The sequence below is a fragment of the Phocoena sinus genome, chromosome X (genome assembly GCF_008692025.1).
Source record: "Phocoena sinus isolate mPhoSin1 chromosome X, mPhoSin1.pri, whole genome shotgun sequence".
NCBI lineage: Eukaryota > Metazoa > Chordata > Mammalia > Artiodactyla > Phocoenidae > Phocoena > Phocoena sinus.
In genome coordinates, this window is record NC_045784.1 from 116138647 (window position 1) to 116155322 (window position 16676).

General features: G+C 42.2%; 1 protein-coding gene and 1 non-coding gene across 3 annotated transcripts; both read right to left on the bottom strand.

The window, feature by feature from the left end:
- Positions 1 to 1594: 1594 nt before the first annotated feature.
- On the bottom strand, positions 1595 to 10419 carry RBMX (RNA binding motif protein X-linked). 2 transcript variants are annotated; one of them, XR_004348051.1, is made up of 11 exons: positions 10265 to 10419; positions 8904 to 9032; positions 8598 to 8704; positions 7953 to 8124; positions 7184 to 7336; positions 6811 to 6925; positions 6584 to 6709; positions 6397 to 6479; positions 4546 to 5770; positions 3576 to 3666; positions 1595 to 2892 (listed from the first exon to the last, which is right to left on the bottom strand). XR_004348051.1 is itself a non-coding variant. In XM_032619635.1 (9 exons), exons 2-9 carry the CDS (start codon positions 9010 to 9012, stop codon positions 5460 to 5462), a joined length of 1176 nt encoding a protein of 391 aa, XP_032475526.1. In that variant the 5' UTR covers positions 9013 to 9032; positions 10265 to 10419; the 3' UTR covers positions 1595 to 5459. The 2 variants fall into 2 exon arrangements, 1 of the variants encoding a protein (XP_032475526.1); XM_032619635.1 differs by having other exon boundaries at positions 1595 to 5770.
- LOC116748180 lies at positions 8780 to 8851 on the bottom strand. The gene has a single exon (XR_004348192.1). It is a non-coding gene; the product is annotated as a small nucleolar RNA SNORD61 (small nucleolar RNA).
- Positions 10420 to 16676: the final 6257 nt, after the last annotated feature.

The following is a 16676-nucleotide window of genomic DNA, read 5'->3' on the forward strand; positions in this document are numbered from 1 at the left end:
CCACAATGATACAATGTACCCAGTAGAATGGCTAAATTTTAAAACACCAGACATCGATGGGGTCGAGTAACCAGAACTCACATTGTTAGTGCTAATAGAACTTTGGGAAAATCGTCTTGGCAATTGCTTAAAAAACTTTCTATCTTACAACCCAGCAATTTCATACCTGTTTTCATCTCTAATCATGTACAGACTTGCATGAGAACATTCATTCACAGAGACTTTATCTGTAATAGCCAAGAGCTGAAAAAGCCCAGGTTTCCAGCAATAGGTAAACCGTACTTTGCTCATACTCATATGCGTACACAACATGGCTGATCTCAAAAGCACTTTGCTTAATGAAAGCCTTATAGGACCCATATTTTTACTGCATTTATATTCAAGAACAGGCAGTTCGTCTTTAGGGGATAGAGGCCAAGAATCGTCGAGGAAGGGCCACAAGGTAACTTGCTGGGGTGACAGCAACCTTCTCCACTTTGATAGTATGTAAGCTTTTACCAAATCTCATGGTACGCTTCTGGTTGAAATTTCAGAATTTATGAACATTGAGCTTGTTATTGTCGTGAATGCCTGTTTTCAGGTTATTGACATGTGCAACTGAACAAAAACTGATGTGATGGATTTTAAGTTTTTCTGGAACTGGTATAGAGCTGAGGTTATTTACAGAACGATAGTACTAAGGCTTTTTCTGCAACCCTAATGCTCAGCTAACACTGCTTTTCCATGTGATGAGTTCCTTCAACTGGCCATATAGCCCAATCACAACACCCTGTTTTACATGCTTATAAAAGTTCATACATGTATCAGGACCCACAAAATGAAGGCTGCAGCAGTGGTCTGGCCCACCTCACGAAGGTAAACCTAAGTCAGCACACACTTAAGGAAAACACCCCATCAAGGTGACCTTTAACATACACCCATCACAATCCTCCAACTTTAGCTAGCTCACCCTCCCCTAGAAAACAGGACCCCACAGCCAATGATGCCTACTCTGTAAAACTCTTGCCCCAAATGCCCTGGGAACAGTGCTCTGCTGCTTGTGAGCCACTGCACTCCCGACCCATCGACTGTTCTCCCTTAAATAAAGGACAATTGTCACTAAGTTAGTTTTATCAAGTACAAATGAACATGAGTCAGATGTACACAGAACAGTAAAGAAACTTACCAATAAAGAAGTACGCTAATGATGTGCTGGTTTAATGGCATCCCCATTAAAGACTTGGTCTGAAGGGGGACTCTGCCAAATCAAATTAACCAACCTGCCTTCTTCCCAGGAGCCAGCAGGAGATATCAGAAGCACTACAGTACATCTTTTGTACTTCAGCTTCTAGTTCTTTGGTGTTATTGCTCCAATTTCAGGATAAGGATTAAATGAAATCATCCGAATTACCTTCATACCTACCTGAAACTCCCTCTCCTAATGATAGAAGCCTAGCCATAGGATACCCTCAGTGACTATGTTCCCTGGCAACTAACTGCAAGGGCTAACAGTGCCTGAGAACTAGGGTTTGGGGGAGGGGAACATGTGGAGATCATTATTTAAAAGCCAAATGAATTCCTTATTATAAAAAAGAACCCAGGGCCACAAGAAAAATGCATGTTAAGTTTTATTAAGGTTCAAATACAAAACATTCCAAAAAGAGAAAAACCATTATACCTAAGTTCTATATTCAACTACCAGTTAAACAAGAAAAACATGTTATTCTGTTTCTTTTACAACCAGTATAAAGCCAGAAGAATCAAGACAGATTCTTTTTCCAACAGGAGCAGAATTAAATCTGCTGGGTCAACAAACTATTTGCCAAACAGCTGTCTGGTCATTAAGCGTTCTTCAATTTAGTATTCATGTTTACTATGATTAATCTCTATGTTCTACACTTATCTTCAAGATAACCTAAATAAAATCTCAAGAGCCAAAAGGTCCACGGAAGCATAAACCCAAGTATTTAGATTACAGAATGACTGAGGAAGACAGCTATGTATGTGCAGTGGTTTTTTAAATTTGGTCAATACCCTGGATGGTCTGTGATTAGAAGAGCCCATCAAAATGAGGGTTACATTTCTTGATTATTTTCCATGATTGCAAATGTTAAACATGATAGTACTGATATTTACTAGGTAAAAATTCAGAAGGTGAGTTGGTTTCTCCCAATCCAACAACTCAAATCTGTTTCCTTTGAGAACATTAGCTTTTACACTATTGGCTCTAGTCTCCAATGCAATAAATGACAAAGCTGTGCTGTATCTTGATTTGTTTCTAAGATATGAAGTGGGGTGAGGGGTAAAGTAGGCTTACAAAATAACTTAAAAAAAATAGCAAAAGCCAAATGGCCCAATTTTGTTTCCAGTTTTTAAGAAGTGTGCTTTTGAGCATTTTATGTTTCCAGTTACTTTAGTTTCCAGATGTTAGTCTTCCCTTTAGTTTAAGACTAAATCTCACTCCTGGATAAACTAACACAAAGAAATATTTTACCTGCTGAAAATCAGACACTTTACTGGATAAAGTCACCTCTTATGCCTTTCATTTTTCTAATCCGACTTTCTGACAATCAGTGGTAATTAGGAAGTTCTAAATTGCAGTTGTCTCTATGACTTTGGCTAAAGGAAACGAAAGTCAAAGCTGTAAAATCTACATAAAGAACCATGAAAACTTCCTGACTACCTCCACTTACCAATTTCTTTAATTGCTCCCCTTTCTCCATCTGGTCAATTACTTATTTTAAGTAACTGCCACTCCCTAGTTACAAGTGCTAACCAACGTGGATGCCTTCCTTAGATCCACAGGAACCCTGGAAGGCAAAAATCTTGTCTGCACCAAACCAATTCTGATGAGTACTGCTTATGCAACTGTTGTGCCTTAAGGACAATCAGCATTCTTCTGCTTCAACAACTCTGTAAAATGAAAAGCATGTTATCACATCACAAAGTATTTACCGCTTTATACTGGAAATTACTGGCCCCCCTTACCTATTCCTTAAATACATTACTTTGTTGCTTTAACTGGCAACACGTATAACATTTGCTTTAAATTACAAGCTCAAAAAAGCAACCATAAAAACCTATAATTCCTGTAAGCATCACTTTGGTAATGAAGACAATAACTATGTCATCATTTTACTAATAAAATCGTTACTCAAACTAGGGACTCGGTGGCAGCTGCATCTGTTCGCCCTTCAGCCAGTCTGTACTGTGGCCAATCAAACAATCAGGAACTGATGAAAAGGGTGTCATTTAAAAAACGCACAGGATAAAATTTGAACCTCATACAAGTTAAGTCTGCTTACACGACAAAACACTGACTGTAAAGCTCCAGCCAACAACTGCTTCTGAAAACAGTATTAGCAAGCTGTATGCATTCAATAGAGCTACTAAAAGCATTCCATGACTGAGCCACTCATGGAAATATGCCTGTTTAAGATAACGTCACCCCACATTTGAACGAATAATGTGCCAGGTGTTACACATTAGAGCACTTTTTATCCTTGTAATCCAAGCATTAGATTATCCCATTACAAGTAACTTGCCAATATCAACATACGCAACATGGCAAAGCTGTCACTGCTTTCAGAACTTACCTTAGCATTGCATTTCTCTTGCTGCCAGCTTTATCTATTGTGAATCAATCAGCACTCCATGACCATCATGACCATGACCAAAATTCTCAACCTGTAAAAATTAAATAGGTAACTAGTTATCCCTCTTAAGGAAATTCTTCAAAACTTGCCTATAACTGCCCCCTTTTCCAGAAAGAAAAGGCAAGTTCAGACTTGCAGCTTAACGTATTTCATGTTCTACTATTTCTCTTAAGTGGTGGAAGCTTCACTGGCTTGGGATGGACTGGAATGGCTTAAATGGTTAAGTTGCATGGCTTATGGATCCCCATTCTGTTCCAATGGTGCACTGCCATGTTAAATCCATAAGTTGAACGGACAAAACTTATTTGAAGGAATAAGTGCAGTGTAAGGATTTTTAGTTGGAGGTCTTCAAGTTTACTATATTCAAGAGCATCTTTTTCAACTTCATGGCTGGACCTGGGTCATGCTGCCTCAGGTTTTGCTTTTTAAAGACCACTTGCAATAGATTTTCTCCATACAGTGTAGTTTCACAGAACTAAAAACAAGTCAGGCATCCAACTAAATGTCAGGTTTGCAATGGCTTACAGGGGTAAAGAGAGGGGGACCCCAAACTTAAGCCATTTCCTACATTGACTAAAAGAATAATTTGAAAAATGTTAAAACATGAAGCATGTTTAAAGGTCTTCATCAAAAATAGATTTAAAAAAATACCCCCTCCCAAGCCCCAGATCGCTATTGGTAAACAACAGCTGTATTAAGGCCTTTAAGTGTCATACATGCTTTTAAAAAAAATCCAAGTGTTGAATTTGGAGGACTTCTAATATGCTATCGAACACTTTGTTTTCCAAAAGTTTTTTTTTAATCTAGAAAGCATTTCCATTGCCATGAGGTACAGTATGTTTCACTGTACTATGAGGAAGGTAAGTGTTCAATTTCGACTTAGACGGAAAAACTAGTTTGCTTTGCTTACCATCTTTGCTGTTTCACAGGCATTTGATGCTTTAAATCTGATGTGGAATGCTGATAGATTCACTTTTTAGAAGTCATAAGCCTTTGAGAAGTTGGAGATAACTTCATTGCTTATCTATTTTCTCCTTTGCAATCAAGCTGTTCCTTAAAAGTGAGACACTACAGAGTTGCAAAAATTTGAAACAGTAAGAGCAAGCATCGTTTGCAGCTTCATGGTTGGTTTTGGCCAAACTTTTTATTTAGTATTCTGTAGTTGCTTAACACACACTTAAATGGTCTTATTGGGGAGGGGGAAAGGGGAGGTTCTTGTAGATTCCCAAGGAAATGTCAGAAAAGCAAAATATGGCCAGCACTATCCATTTGCTTTTTTGGGTTTACTGGGCGAATAGCATTTTCCTTACAATATAAGCATCTGATCTCAGGTTTTTCATACTGAGAACATTGAGATTTCAGTTTGAAGACACTCTGAAATCCTAAGAGTAGCATACCCCGAACCACCCTCTAATAGCTAGCTTGTTTGTATAGGCAGGAGGAGTCATCTCTCCATTTTAGATGAATAGATATTTTGTGAAAGATCTTAGAATTGCTTGCCTCATCATTTACTGGGGAAAAATTCATAGAAAGTGGCCTTTAGGCACACTTTTACTTGGAAAATTACAATACTAGTACACATGTCAAGTCTTAACACACTTAACATTTGCTCGTTGAAAGCAATTTCATAAAATCAAAGATTAAACATGTTTTACTCTTTTTCCTCACAAGAACATAAAAATTATGGAAGGGGAACTTAACAGGAAATTTAAAAAAGGTAACACAATCTTTCCTTTTAGTAGTCCTTGGGTAGTTATGATAGAATAGGTTCCACTTTTGTTTGTTTCTTTGAACAGGGATTTTGGTCCAAAGTTTTGTTTGTTTTTAATATCTGCTTCTGCCTCCCCCTCTATCAGATCGGCTTCCTCCACGGCCACCACCTCTTGGTGCTCCGCGGCTTGAACTGCTGTAGGAATCTCGTGGAGGAGGGTACCCCCTTTCCATAGAAGGGGGAAGCCCTCTTTCTTGTCTGCCAACCCGATCACGACCACTTGAGTAGAGATCACTTCGGCTGCTTGAGTAACTGTCTCGACTTCCACCATATCCGTCACGTGAGCTGCTGTAATCATCATAGCGACTGCTTCCACCATAAGATGGCGGGGGCCCTCGTGTAGGTGGAGCACTACGTGAGTTACCTGCAGGGTCAATGGTCAGGTAATATGGCAACACTATAAATTGTATATATACAACATTTAAATCTGAATTTACAGAATTCTTGTATTAAACGTTTACTTTCTCAACTGGGAGGTTTTAAACTCTGCCATTGCTGGCCATTAACAGGGATTTGCTCATCTGCTGAGATACGGAAATGGATGGGTTTTAATGTTTGTTTGAAAAGACTGAAGACGGTGTATTTCAAGAGGATATTCCAGACAGCTTGTTATTTTATAGTAGACACTCAGCCACTTTCCAGTGATAAGTTGCAATTTTGAACTGTAGACTTTCCTTCATATTGCAATGGTAAACATTTGATCTTGTTAATAAAATTTTTAATTGTATTTTCACTGTTGGGGGAAAACACATAAGGCTGCCAATTTAAGCAAGCAAAATCCCCTCCAAAGCAAGCCAACAGCCTCAAAAAAAAACTTAGAAAAAACAAAAGCCCCTCACAAGACTAGGAAAAGCCCAGCTGATTAAGTTACCCCCTTAAAAGCAAGCAAACATCCCTTTAAAAGCAAGCACCACAACAGCCTAATAAACTGGCTCATGAACCTAAAAACTCAGGCTGGTGATATTCAAAGACCCTCAACCAAAATCTTACCATAACTCTCATATGAATCTCTGTAGGAACCTCCACTTGGATGATCTGAATAGTCACGATCACGACCATAGCCATCTCTATCACTAAATTAAAGAAAAAAATGTATTACAAGCCCCAGAACATCAATTTTTACAGCAAAAAAATTTCTTTTACATCAAGCCATGACAGCAACAGCAAAGTCACTTACCTATAGCCTCTTGATGGATAGTCATCACGTGAACTGGAATGACCATAATCACGGTAAGTATAATCTCTTGGTGGTGGTGCATAATCTCTTGTATCACGAGAACTTGGGTAATCTCTGCTTGAATAGCTAAAGAAACAAAAGTAACTTGGTTCATATTTTTGATGAGCTCTCCCCTTCAACCTTAAGTATTAATATTAGAGACAAAAACTACTATGCTTTTCTGTTACCTGTCTTTAGTAGAATATCCATCATCTCTTGGGGACAAATAAACATCTCTACGAGAGGGCAGGGGTTCCCTTCGAGGTGGACCTCCATAACTATCTCTTCCACGTGATACAGGAGCTTAAGGAAAAATGTCCATTTTAAAAACATACCCAGTGAAAAGTCAAAACGTGAATTTACATTCAGGCAATGAAAAGCAGTGATTCAACCAAATATGACAATATGGATGTAAATGAGGAAATCCTCTTTAAAATTTCTTATGTACACCAATCTTTTCAATGATCTAGGTACAGTTTTAAGCATCATTTTTAGGATTCGCCTCTCAATCCTTCCTTGTGTTATGGTGGTAGGATAGACTGTCATAAATGGACCATTTACCTCTTCCTCCCATTCCACTGCTGCTGCGAACTGGTCCTGAAGGGGCAGATCTTTTAGGAGGAGGACCCCCACTTCGTGGCGGTGGTCCTCTTTTTACTGGAAGTGGTCCCCTGGAAGAACTCATGTTAAAATTCATGGAATAACCACCGTCGTCTACATTAGAACAACAACAAAAAAAGGAAAATCATGTTAATATAAGTACTAAGAAAAATCTATAGTTTTCTTTGCTTAATCAAGAATATGACCATTTCTGTTTAGTTGGGGAATCTTGAGTTCTCACTCATACGTGACTGCGCATGAGAACTGTACAGTGTATACAGAGTATACACAGGAAACTACATACAAGGAACTATACAAAGTGTATATAGTTCTCTATACGGTAGTCATCTATTTAAGTCTGCATAGATTAGCAAAGTAGACATGAAGGGTTCTCCTGAGGGTTCTTTTCAAGTTACTTCAAAAAAATATACATTGTTTCATTTTCATATGACCAACACCTAATACCTATCAAAATTTTTCTGCAAGTGTTTTTTCCTACAGAATGAATTCACCTGGATAAGGAATAGCTAATTGTTAATTATTTCAAGACACTGTAATTTAATTTAGGATAGCTTCTATGTTTTCCTTAAGTCAATCGCTTTGGTAGATGAACAAGTGTTCTCAATTTCAAAAGCTAGGGCCTTTAAAATACTTATTAACCAAAGCACACACTGGTGTGTTTACAGTTCCTAACTTATACACCAAGCCTAAAGTAAACCTAAGTCATTACCCATGTGCCCTCCACGTGAGGGAGGTCCCCTGGTTCCTCCACTTCCTCCTCTTCCGCCTCGAAGGCCTCTTGGAGGGCCTCTGCTTCTTGGAGGTGGAGGTGGTCCACGTCTACCACTTTCAAATGATGGTTTAGTGGCTTGTTCTACCTTGATGGCTTTTCCATCTAAGGACTAAATAATATCAGTGGTTAATTATGGAAATTAAAAAAAAGAACTTACAGATCCACTATGCACTGTGACACTAGTATGTCCTTCAAAATGCTGTACCTTTCTGTTTAGCACTTAAATGCCTAGTCTTTTAAGATAACTGCTTATTTGAACTAAAACCTAAGGTGGATCCACTGTACTGCTAGGTCGGTAAAGTTTAAAAACAATGCCAGACAATGACCAACTTATTAAGACAAATAACCAAAAACAAAAGCCAAGGATCCCAGACGAAGTATAATACCGAATATTCTAAAACGGAAAGATTCTTGTCAAGAATACACTTTACAAAATTTCGTTCTAAAATTACAAAGGGCTAGGATAAGAGGGTCCTGGAAAAGTATACACTCAGTAAAATTCAAGAGCTGCCCTAGACCAGACTTGAAAACATTGTGCTATTTTACGTACTAGGAAACATGGTATCGTGCAGACAGTCTCACCTTTCCATTCATGTCTCTCGCTGCATCCTTAGCATCTGCTGGGCTTTCAAAGGTGACAAAAGCAAATCCTCTAGATTTGTTGGTTTCACGATCTTTCATCAAGAGAACTAAAGTAGTTTTCAGGGGGAAAAGGAGTGTTACTCTATTTCAAACGGAAAAACAAAAGTAAATCTGTAAAAAGAAAGCTCAGAACTTCTTAGAGGACGAAGCACATTATCATTTCATATGATCAATGCAATCAAATTCATCACAGCTTACCTTTTTTTAAAATTACAATAACCCTGCATATACTTTCAGATAACTCACCTTCCACTATTCGTCCATATTTGCCAAATACTGCTTCAAGAGCTTTCTCATTTGTTTCAGTATTGAGGCCACCGATGAAGAGCTTTCCTGGGCGATCTGCTTCAACCATTTTTTCCCTCTGGTGAAAGTCTGTTGGAAAAAAAGTGTTAACCCTCCCTGGAAAAGTTTACCCAACATGTGTACCGGGGCTCATTTTTCTTGTTTACTAAAATCATTCCTTAATAGCATAATACACAGAAAGCAATTTTTTCTAAGCCTTACCAGGGAACCAATTTAATTAGTTCAGTGATAACTGTTTACATTAAAATGGTTAAAAAAGCCAACTTAAGGGAATTTCCTGACGTCCAGTGGTTAGGACTCTACGCTCTCACTGCCGAGGGCCCAGGTTCGATCCCTCGTCAGGGAACTAAAATCCCGCAAGTTGCGCGGCACGGCCAAAAAACAAAAGCCTACTTAACTAATGCCTTTATCCTTAATCCTCTTTGGCAGCCTTAATCAAGTAACTACAACATTTCAAAAAGTGAATTTTAGCGTTAACACTAGATTTGTTGCTTTTTAAAAATTCAATGATCACATCCCAATTACCCTAATGATTTTTTAAAACTGACTCAGTCAAGGTCACAGGCCAAACGTAGGTCCGTAAGACCAAGCCCTCTCCCAACAACTTTGCCTTTCATTGGGATTCCCTAGTAAATCTAAGGACCAATTTGAAATTTTAATCAAGTTATGACTCCCCTTCCTCACCAGCCCCTGCCCCGCTCGCTAGGTTGACTTTTTTAAAAAGTGTCAATATCATCGGATACAAAGTAACGGAACGTGGAAGCGCGCACTGTAACACCAAGCACTCCATGACTGCAGCGGAACCCAATTAAAACCCGTCATTAAAAACCGCGTGGAAAACACAAAATGGCGACACTTGGATTCAGCCCAGAACAACCGCCGCCGGTCAGGGGAGTAACTTTTCCCACCAGCGGAGGCTGAGAAAACTCAAATGGCTTCCGCTCCAAGGCTGCCAATGAACAAGGACCCCGCGCAAAAGTGCAAGTGCCCGCCCGGAGCGCCAGCGCCATCCCAATGCAGGTAGCGACCACGGAGGCGCGGTCCCTCCTCGTCCCGCTCAGGCCCCGACCTCCGCCACCTCCCGCCCCCAGAGGCGACAGCCAAACTTTCTGCAGAGGTACACTACGAAGTGGCACCCCAGCGTCTGCTCTCCTTCGACGCTCCCAGGTTTCCCTAAATAGGTCGGCACCTCTGGGTTCTTAAAATGGCGCCCGCCACCCCCATCTCCAAGGAGGTAATCCCAAGTTCTAACGTGGCAAGAGTGAACGAAAAACAGACTGTAAAGGAGAGGACTCACGTACCGGAGGGGTGGCAACTGTTTCAAGCTCCTACGAGCTCGCCGATCGCGGCTTCCTAGCAGCTCAGCACGCGGGAGGGTGGTCGATCCCGAAAAAGGAAGTGAGAAGCCACTCACACTACTGCGCAACGAGGGCGAACAAAGGAGACAGCAAACTTTATACTGCCCGGGAACGAGGCTCAAGGACCCGGATGGAGGCGGAGCTTAGAATTTAAAATGCGAACGGGTGGGGAGCGGTTCCCAGCTTCCCCATTAGCTGCCTCCGCTGTTATTCACTCTTCGCTCCTCCCCTTTTCCTGGGCCCTCAGCTCTCCAGCTGGCCCCGATTTCTAACCGTTTTCCCAACCCCCACCGGTGCTCCCCAAACCCGCGTTTTTGCTTTCCGCTAAAATGGTTCAACGGGCTTCATGTAAAAAAGAACTGAAATTTTTTGCGTGTTCTGGTGGGCCAGGCATGGTGCTAAACTTTACACCCATTAATTCTCAAAACAACGTTGATGAGGATAGAATTATGCCAGTTTTGCAGAAATGAAAAACAAAGAAGCTTAGAATTATTGTATTAAAAATACATTTTCCCCAAATATCTTTAACAAGAATTTTTAGTGAATGGGGAAAATTCTGATAAATAAGTGTGAGGAGGGGGAAAAGAACTGTATTAAAGAGACAGATTATCCGTTTACATAGAACAATTACTGAGCACCTACTAAATGGCGGGCAGGCTCTGGGCTTGGCCGTGAGGGTACAACCCAGCAAAGCGAGACAAGGGCAACGCGCCTCATTGGTAAGGCTGCCAGATTTAGCAAATGAAATACAGGATGCCCAGTCAAGTTTGAATTCCAGATAACAAATACTTTTTTTCAATATAAGTACATCTCAATATCATATAAAGTAAGCTTATTCACTGTTTATCTGAAATTCAAATGTAACTGTGTTGTTTTTTTGTTTCCGGTACGCGGGCCTCTCACTGTTGTGGCCTCTCCCGTTGCGGAGCAGAAGCTCAGCGGCCATGGCTCACGGGCCCAGCCGCTCCGCGGCATGTGGGATCTTCCCGGACCGGGGCACAAACCCGTGTCCCCTGCATCGGCAGGTGGACTCTCAACCACTGCGCCCCCAGGGAAGCCCGTAACTGTGTTCTTGATCTGCCGATCCTACTCGTGGAGGGGATTACAAAAATTTTTTATTTTCTAATTTCTTTACAAACTAAAGAGAACATTTAAATACAATTAACAAATAAAACAATTGCATCTTGTGATTAGTGCCAGGGAAGAAGTAAACTCAGGGCTTTGATGGACAATATTTGGGACACCAAATTCGATTTAGCCCTCAGGGAAAGTCTATCTGAAGAGGTGGCTTTGGAGATCAGCTCTGAAGGAAGAAAAGAAATCCGCCTCGGGAAAGCTGGGGTGGGAGTGGGAGATCTGAAGCTTTTCAGAGAAACAAGCGCAAAGTGGAGGGAAAGAGGTTGCATGTATCAAGAGACAGAAAGGGATCCAGGGCGACCGGAATTTAAGGGGCATAAAATGAGGGAGCCAAGGTAGGCAGAACATTCGAACCCATTAAAAGATTGCAGGGGCCTTCCCTGGTGGCGCAGTGGTTGAGAGTCCGCCTGCCGATGCAGGAGACACGGGTTCGTACCCCGATCCGGGAAGATCCCACATGCTGCGGAGCGGCTTAGGCCGCTGAGCCATGGCCGCTGAGCCTGCGTGTCCGGAGCCTGTGCTCCGCAACGTGCGAGGCCACAAGAGTGAGAGGCCCGCGTACCGCAAAAAAAAAAAAAAAAAAAAAAAAAGATTGCAGGGGTAAGTGTGGAAGCAGGGACACCACTGGGGCTGTGTGAACAGACCAGGAGAGAGAAGACAGTGCCTTGAATTAGGGTTCAGCAGTGGATCTGGGGAGGAAGGAACAATTGCTACGTGTATATGGCAGGTAGCATGGACAGGATTTGCTAATGAATCAGATGGGAGAGCACTGGGGTTGAATTCAAACAACAGGGTAAGTCATTATGGATGACTATCTGGTATTAATAGGTGGTGGCCATTTATCAAAATGGCTGCAAAGGAGCAAGTTTGGGAATGTGGGCGAGAGTGAAGAAATCTGATGCTCAGACCAGAGATCAGGGCTAAATTTGTTGCTTTAGAAATAGTAATAAAACTCATCAGAGTTAATGAGACCACCAAAGAAGAGAATACAATGGGGAAAAGAAAAGAAGTCTGTATTAATTACTAATAAATACATGTGGAGAGGAAAACACTAGAAGGAAATATGCTAAAATGTTACCAGTTTATCTTGGGGGAGGGGTAGAATTTATGGACAATTGTCACTTTTCTTCTTCACAGTTACAGTTACTCTGCCATGGTGAATTATGGTATATGCCAGGCAGGTGGTAGTAAATGATGCTCAGGTCGTGGGTAAAAGCTCCAAGGAGCTTTGGAACCAGCTTTGAATTATGAACATTAATGGAGGGAATAGTACTCAGTACAATAAGAATATTTGTCCTTTTTTCTTTTCCCAGCCAAATAATAACAAGTAAAGCAAAAGTCACGTCCACTTGCCTTCAGAATGAGTTATGTAAATTATTGAGTATAGCGATAGTTGGGGATTGGCCAGGTTGGCAAAAAGCACTTAAATGCTCGCCTCAGCAAAGGGAGTCTGCACCCCCAGGCAGAACTAGGAGAAATCCCTCCCCCTGGGCCAGCAGGTGCTCTTTCTCTGTCTCAGATCCAGGCAAAAGGACTAGAGGGCCTCTGCCGGACTAGGGGAGAACGGGGCTGATTTCTACCATAGATGTCCCTGTCCCCCTGGGTCTCGAGAAGGAAATGTGCCTCCCAGTGGAACAGATTACTCTGGCCTTTGCAGTTCGTGCTCAGGAATGTGGGAGGTGGGGAGTGGAGTGCTCTAGACTAGGGGGCCAGCACTTCCAAGGACCAGAAGAGAAAGGGAGGGGGTGGGGAATGGCTAGTTGAGGAATCTGTAGGAGAGCATCATTATGGCTGTAGCTTAGAATCTAGAGGTGAGACACAGAGGGCAAAGCAAGTACCTGGAGAGGGAGGCAGAGGGCCTACGGACCGGATCAGAGGGCACTGGAGAGGGGAGCCTTTTTAAGAGGTAAAGCAAGATAATCAGATTTCATCTTAAAGAGATCACTGTGGCTGCAATCCAGAGACTGTACAGGGGAAGGGAGGGGCAGGAAGCAGGGTGTTGCTGATGTAGTCCCAAGAGAGAGGGGATGTGGGCAAGCTAAGTGTGAGCAGCTCTGGCCAACAGGCAGTCGGGTAAGCAGGTCCCTCACTGCCCAAAACTAATCTCTGAATCCCATCCTTCCCCTTCATGGATCTTCTAGATTTTTCTCTTTACTTCTTTCTTTCTATTTACTCCTTTGGATTATCATTAAGTATAGTTATAATTTTCTTTTTACTCTAATTTTTCCTTTGCCTCATTGTTGCTCTCCAGATGCCATCTCAATGATTGACCAATGGTCTGAGTCCAGTGATCTTACTTCTCCACTAGGTATCCTTGGAATATAATCAGTGCTAAGTAAATGTCGGCTGAATGAATTACAAGCTCGTTTCATCCTCCATGATACTTAGTATGAGATGGGTGCATAGTAAGTGTAAGGCCAACTGGCCCGAGGCAGGGGAACACAATCAGATTCACAGGTTGCATCAGACCGAAACTCTCCGGACCACCCAGTTCCAGAAATTGACCTGGAGACTTTGCACCCGGCCCAGCCTTCCCGCCTTTCGAGGGGCGGGACTAACGGTCCCCCAGGATACCCGAAGAGACCACCAAATAAGGAATACCCTGCGCCCTCCCAGATTCACCACACCCCTTTCCCTTCTTCGCCTATAAAATCTTGCCCAACCCTCGCCCGGGGGCGACTTCTCTGGCCCCTTTCTCTCGGACCAGTGAACCTCGCCCGGGAGCGCTCCCTAATAAAGCTCACTTGAAGCTTTCCTCTGTTTCGCGGTGCCGTTTGTTAAGATCCGACCTTAGCGGGACGGGGGTGGGGGTGGGGGATGATTGATTTTTCAATAAATTGTGTCAAGACAATTAGAAAGTTGTTTGAAGGGGAAAAAATCCAGATTCATACCACACTTTTTACTTCAAAATAAATTCCAGCTTAAAGGTTTAAATGTAAAACCACTGAAGTACTAGAGGAAAAATGGGTAGACGCTTTTATAATCTTGTCATGAGGAACATCCATCCTTTCATTCATTTAACAAATATTTATTCAGTGCCTATTATGTGTCAGCACTGTTTTGGGTGTTGGGAATACATCAGTGAACCAAAAGACAAAAGTCCCTGCCTACCTGAAGCTAACATTTTAGTGAGGAGGGCTAGACAATAAACAATAAACCAAATAAATTATAAAGTGTGTTTGAAGATGAAAGACGCTAGGAAAGCAATAGAGCAGAGTAAGGGGCAGGGTGTCAGGAGTACGGGAATGGAAGGGTGCAAAATTGAAAGGGTGGGTCAGAGTTGGCCTCAACCAAGAATGTGACATGGAAGTAAAGATAAAGGAGGGAGAAATCCAGCTGGGGGAAGAGCCATCTTGGGAAAGAGCATGCCAGGAAGACTGAAGCATACCTGCCCCATTCTAAGAACAGCAAAGAGGCCAGCGTGGCTGAAATTGAATGAGCAAAACACAAAGAGTAGTAGAACCTAAGGCTGATAAGTAGCAGAGGGGCCAGATCATGGAGGGTTTTGTAGGCCATTGGTAAAGACTTTGCCTTTGTTGAGGAGGAAAAATAATTTTCCCTCTACTCTTCTAGGTTCTTGACTAAGACCACCCCCAAAAAATAAGACATTAATAGGGGCTTCCCTGGTGGCGCAGTGGTTGAGTGTCCGCCTGCCGATGCAGGGGACGTGGGTTCGTGCCCCGGTCCGGGAAGATCCCACAGGCCGCGGAGCGGCTGGGCCCGTGAGCCATGGCCGCTGAGCCTGCGCGTCCGGAGCCTGTGCTCCGCAACGGGAGAGGCCACAACAGTGAGAGGCCCGCGAACCGCAAAAAAAAAAAGACATTAATAGAAGAAAAACAAACAGAACTTTAATAACATGCATACCTCCTGTATACATGGGAGATAGCCGTGAAACCTGAGTAATTCAGGAAATGACTCAAGCCATCATTTCATTTTTAAATTGAAGTATAGTTGAGACAATATTATATGTTACAGGTGTACAATATAGTGATTCACAAGTTTTAAAGGTTATAATCCATTTAGTTATTGTAAAATATTGGCTATATTCCCTATGTTGTACAATATATCCTTGTACCTTATTTTATATATAGCAGGTTGTACCTCTTATCCCCTACCCCTATCTTGCCCCATCTCCTCAAGCCATCATTTTAAATACCATCTTCAGCTAAAAGAGACGTTGTAGGAGCCGGTTATGGGAGGCTATCAAGCAAAGCACAATAAACAAGAATAGGGTTGTGATGCAGATCGAAATTATTACGTTCTCCATTAATAAGAGTTTCTAGAGATAAAACCATCCTCCTCTTCCTGGTATAGAGAGGAAGACACACAAATGGAGATTTCCCTTATAAATGTAAATATCTGTTACGAAAGGGTAACTTTTCGATTTTCAAAGCTTCTCCTATGTCTGCTGTTTCTTAAAAATAGTCAGCTCGGGCTTCCCTGGTGGCGCAGCGGTTGAGAGTCCGCCTGCCGATGCAGGGGACTCGGGTTCGCGCCCCGGTCCGGGAAGATCCCACATGCCGCGGAGCGGCTGGGCCTGCGCGTCCGGAGCCTGTGCTCCGCAACGGGAGAGGCCACAGCAGAGAGAGGCCCGCGTACCAAAAAAAAAAAAAAAAAAAAAAAAAAAAAAAAAAAAAAAATAGTCAGCTCGAAATAATCCTCATGCCAAAGAGGCATATTGTGACTTTGAGGTGGCCAGTTCTGCTCCCCTTCACCTTTTTTTTTTTTTGAGTCTGGGCTCATTGAAATCCCTTCGATATGTACCTTAACTATCCAGGGCCAATATCCTGTTCTTTCCCATTCAGGGTGCACTTTTGGGGTTGGCTAAAGATCCTGCACACACAACTAAGACCTGGTGCAGCCAAATAAATAAATAAATATTTTTTAAAAAGCTATTGTAATCATGCCTGGATGGTGGGGACAGCAGTGCCTGTGGTGGTGAGAAGTTGTCTGATCCTGCATGTATTTTAAGGGTAGAACCAAAAGGACTTTCTGACACAAAACCCAGATGGCATGAATGAAAAGACTGCTTCATTTACCTATAAAAACATTCACTCATTCTCCAACTGCTTTGATGGCTCATTCATCTTTTTTTTTTTTCAAACTGCAAACTAGGGAATTCCCTGGTGGACCAGTGGTTAGGACTCCACGTTTCCACTGCTGAGGGTGCAGGTTCGATTCCTGGTCAGGGAACTAAGATCCCACAAGCCACGCGGTG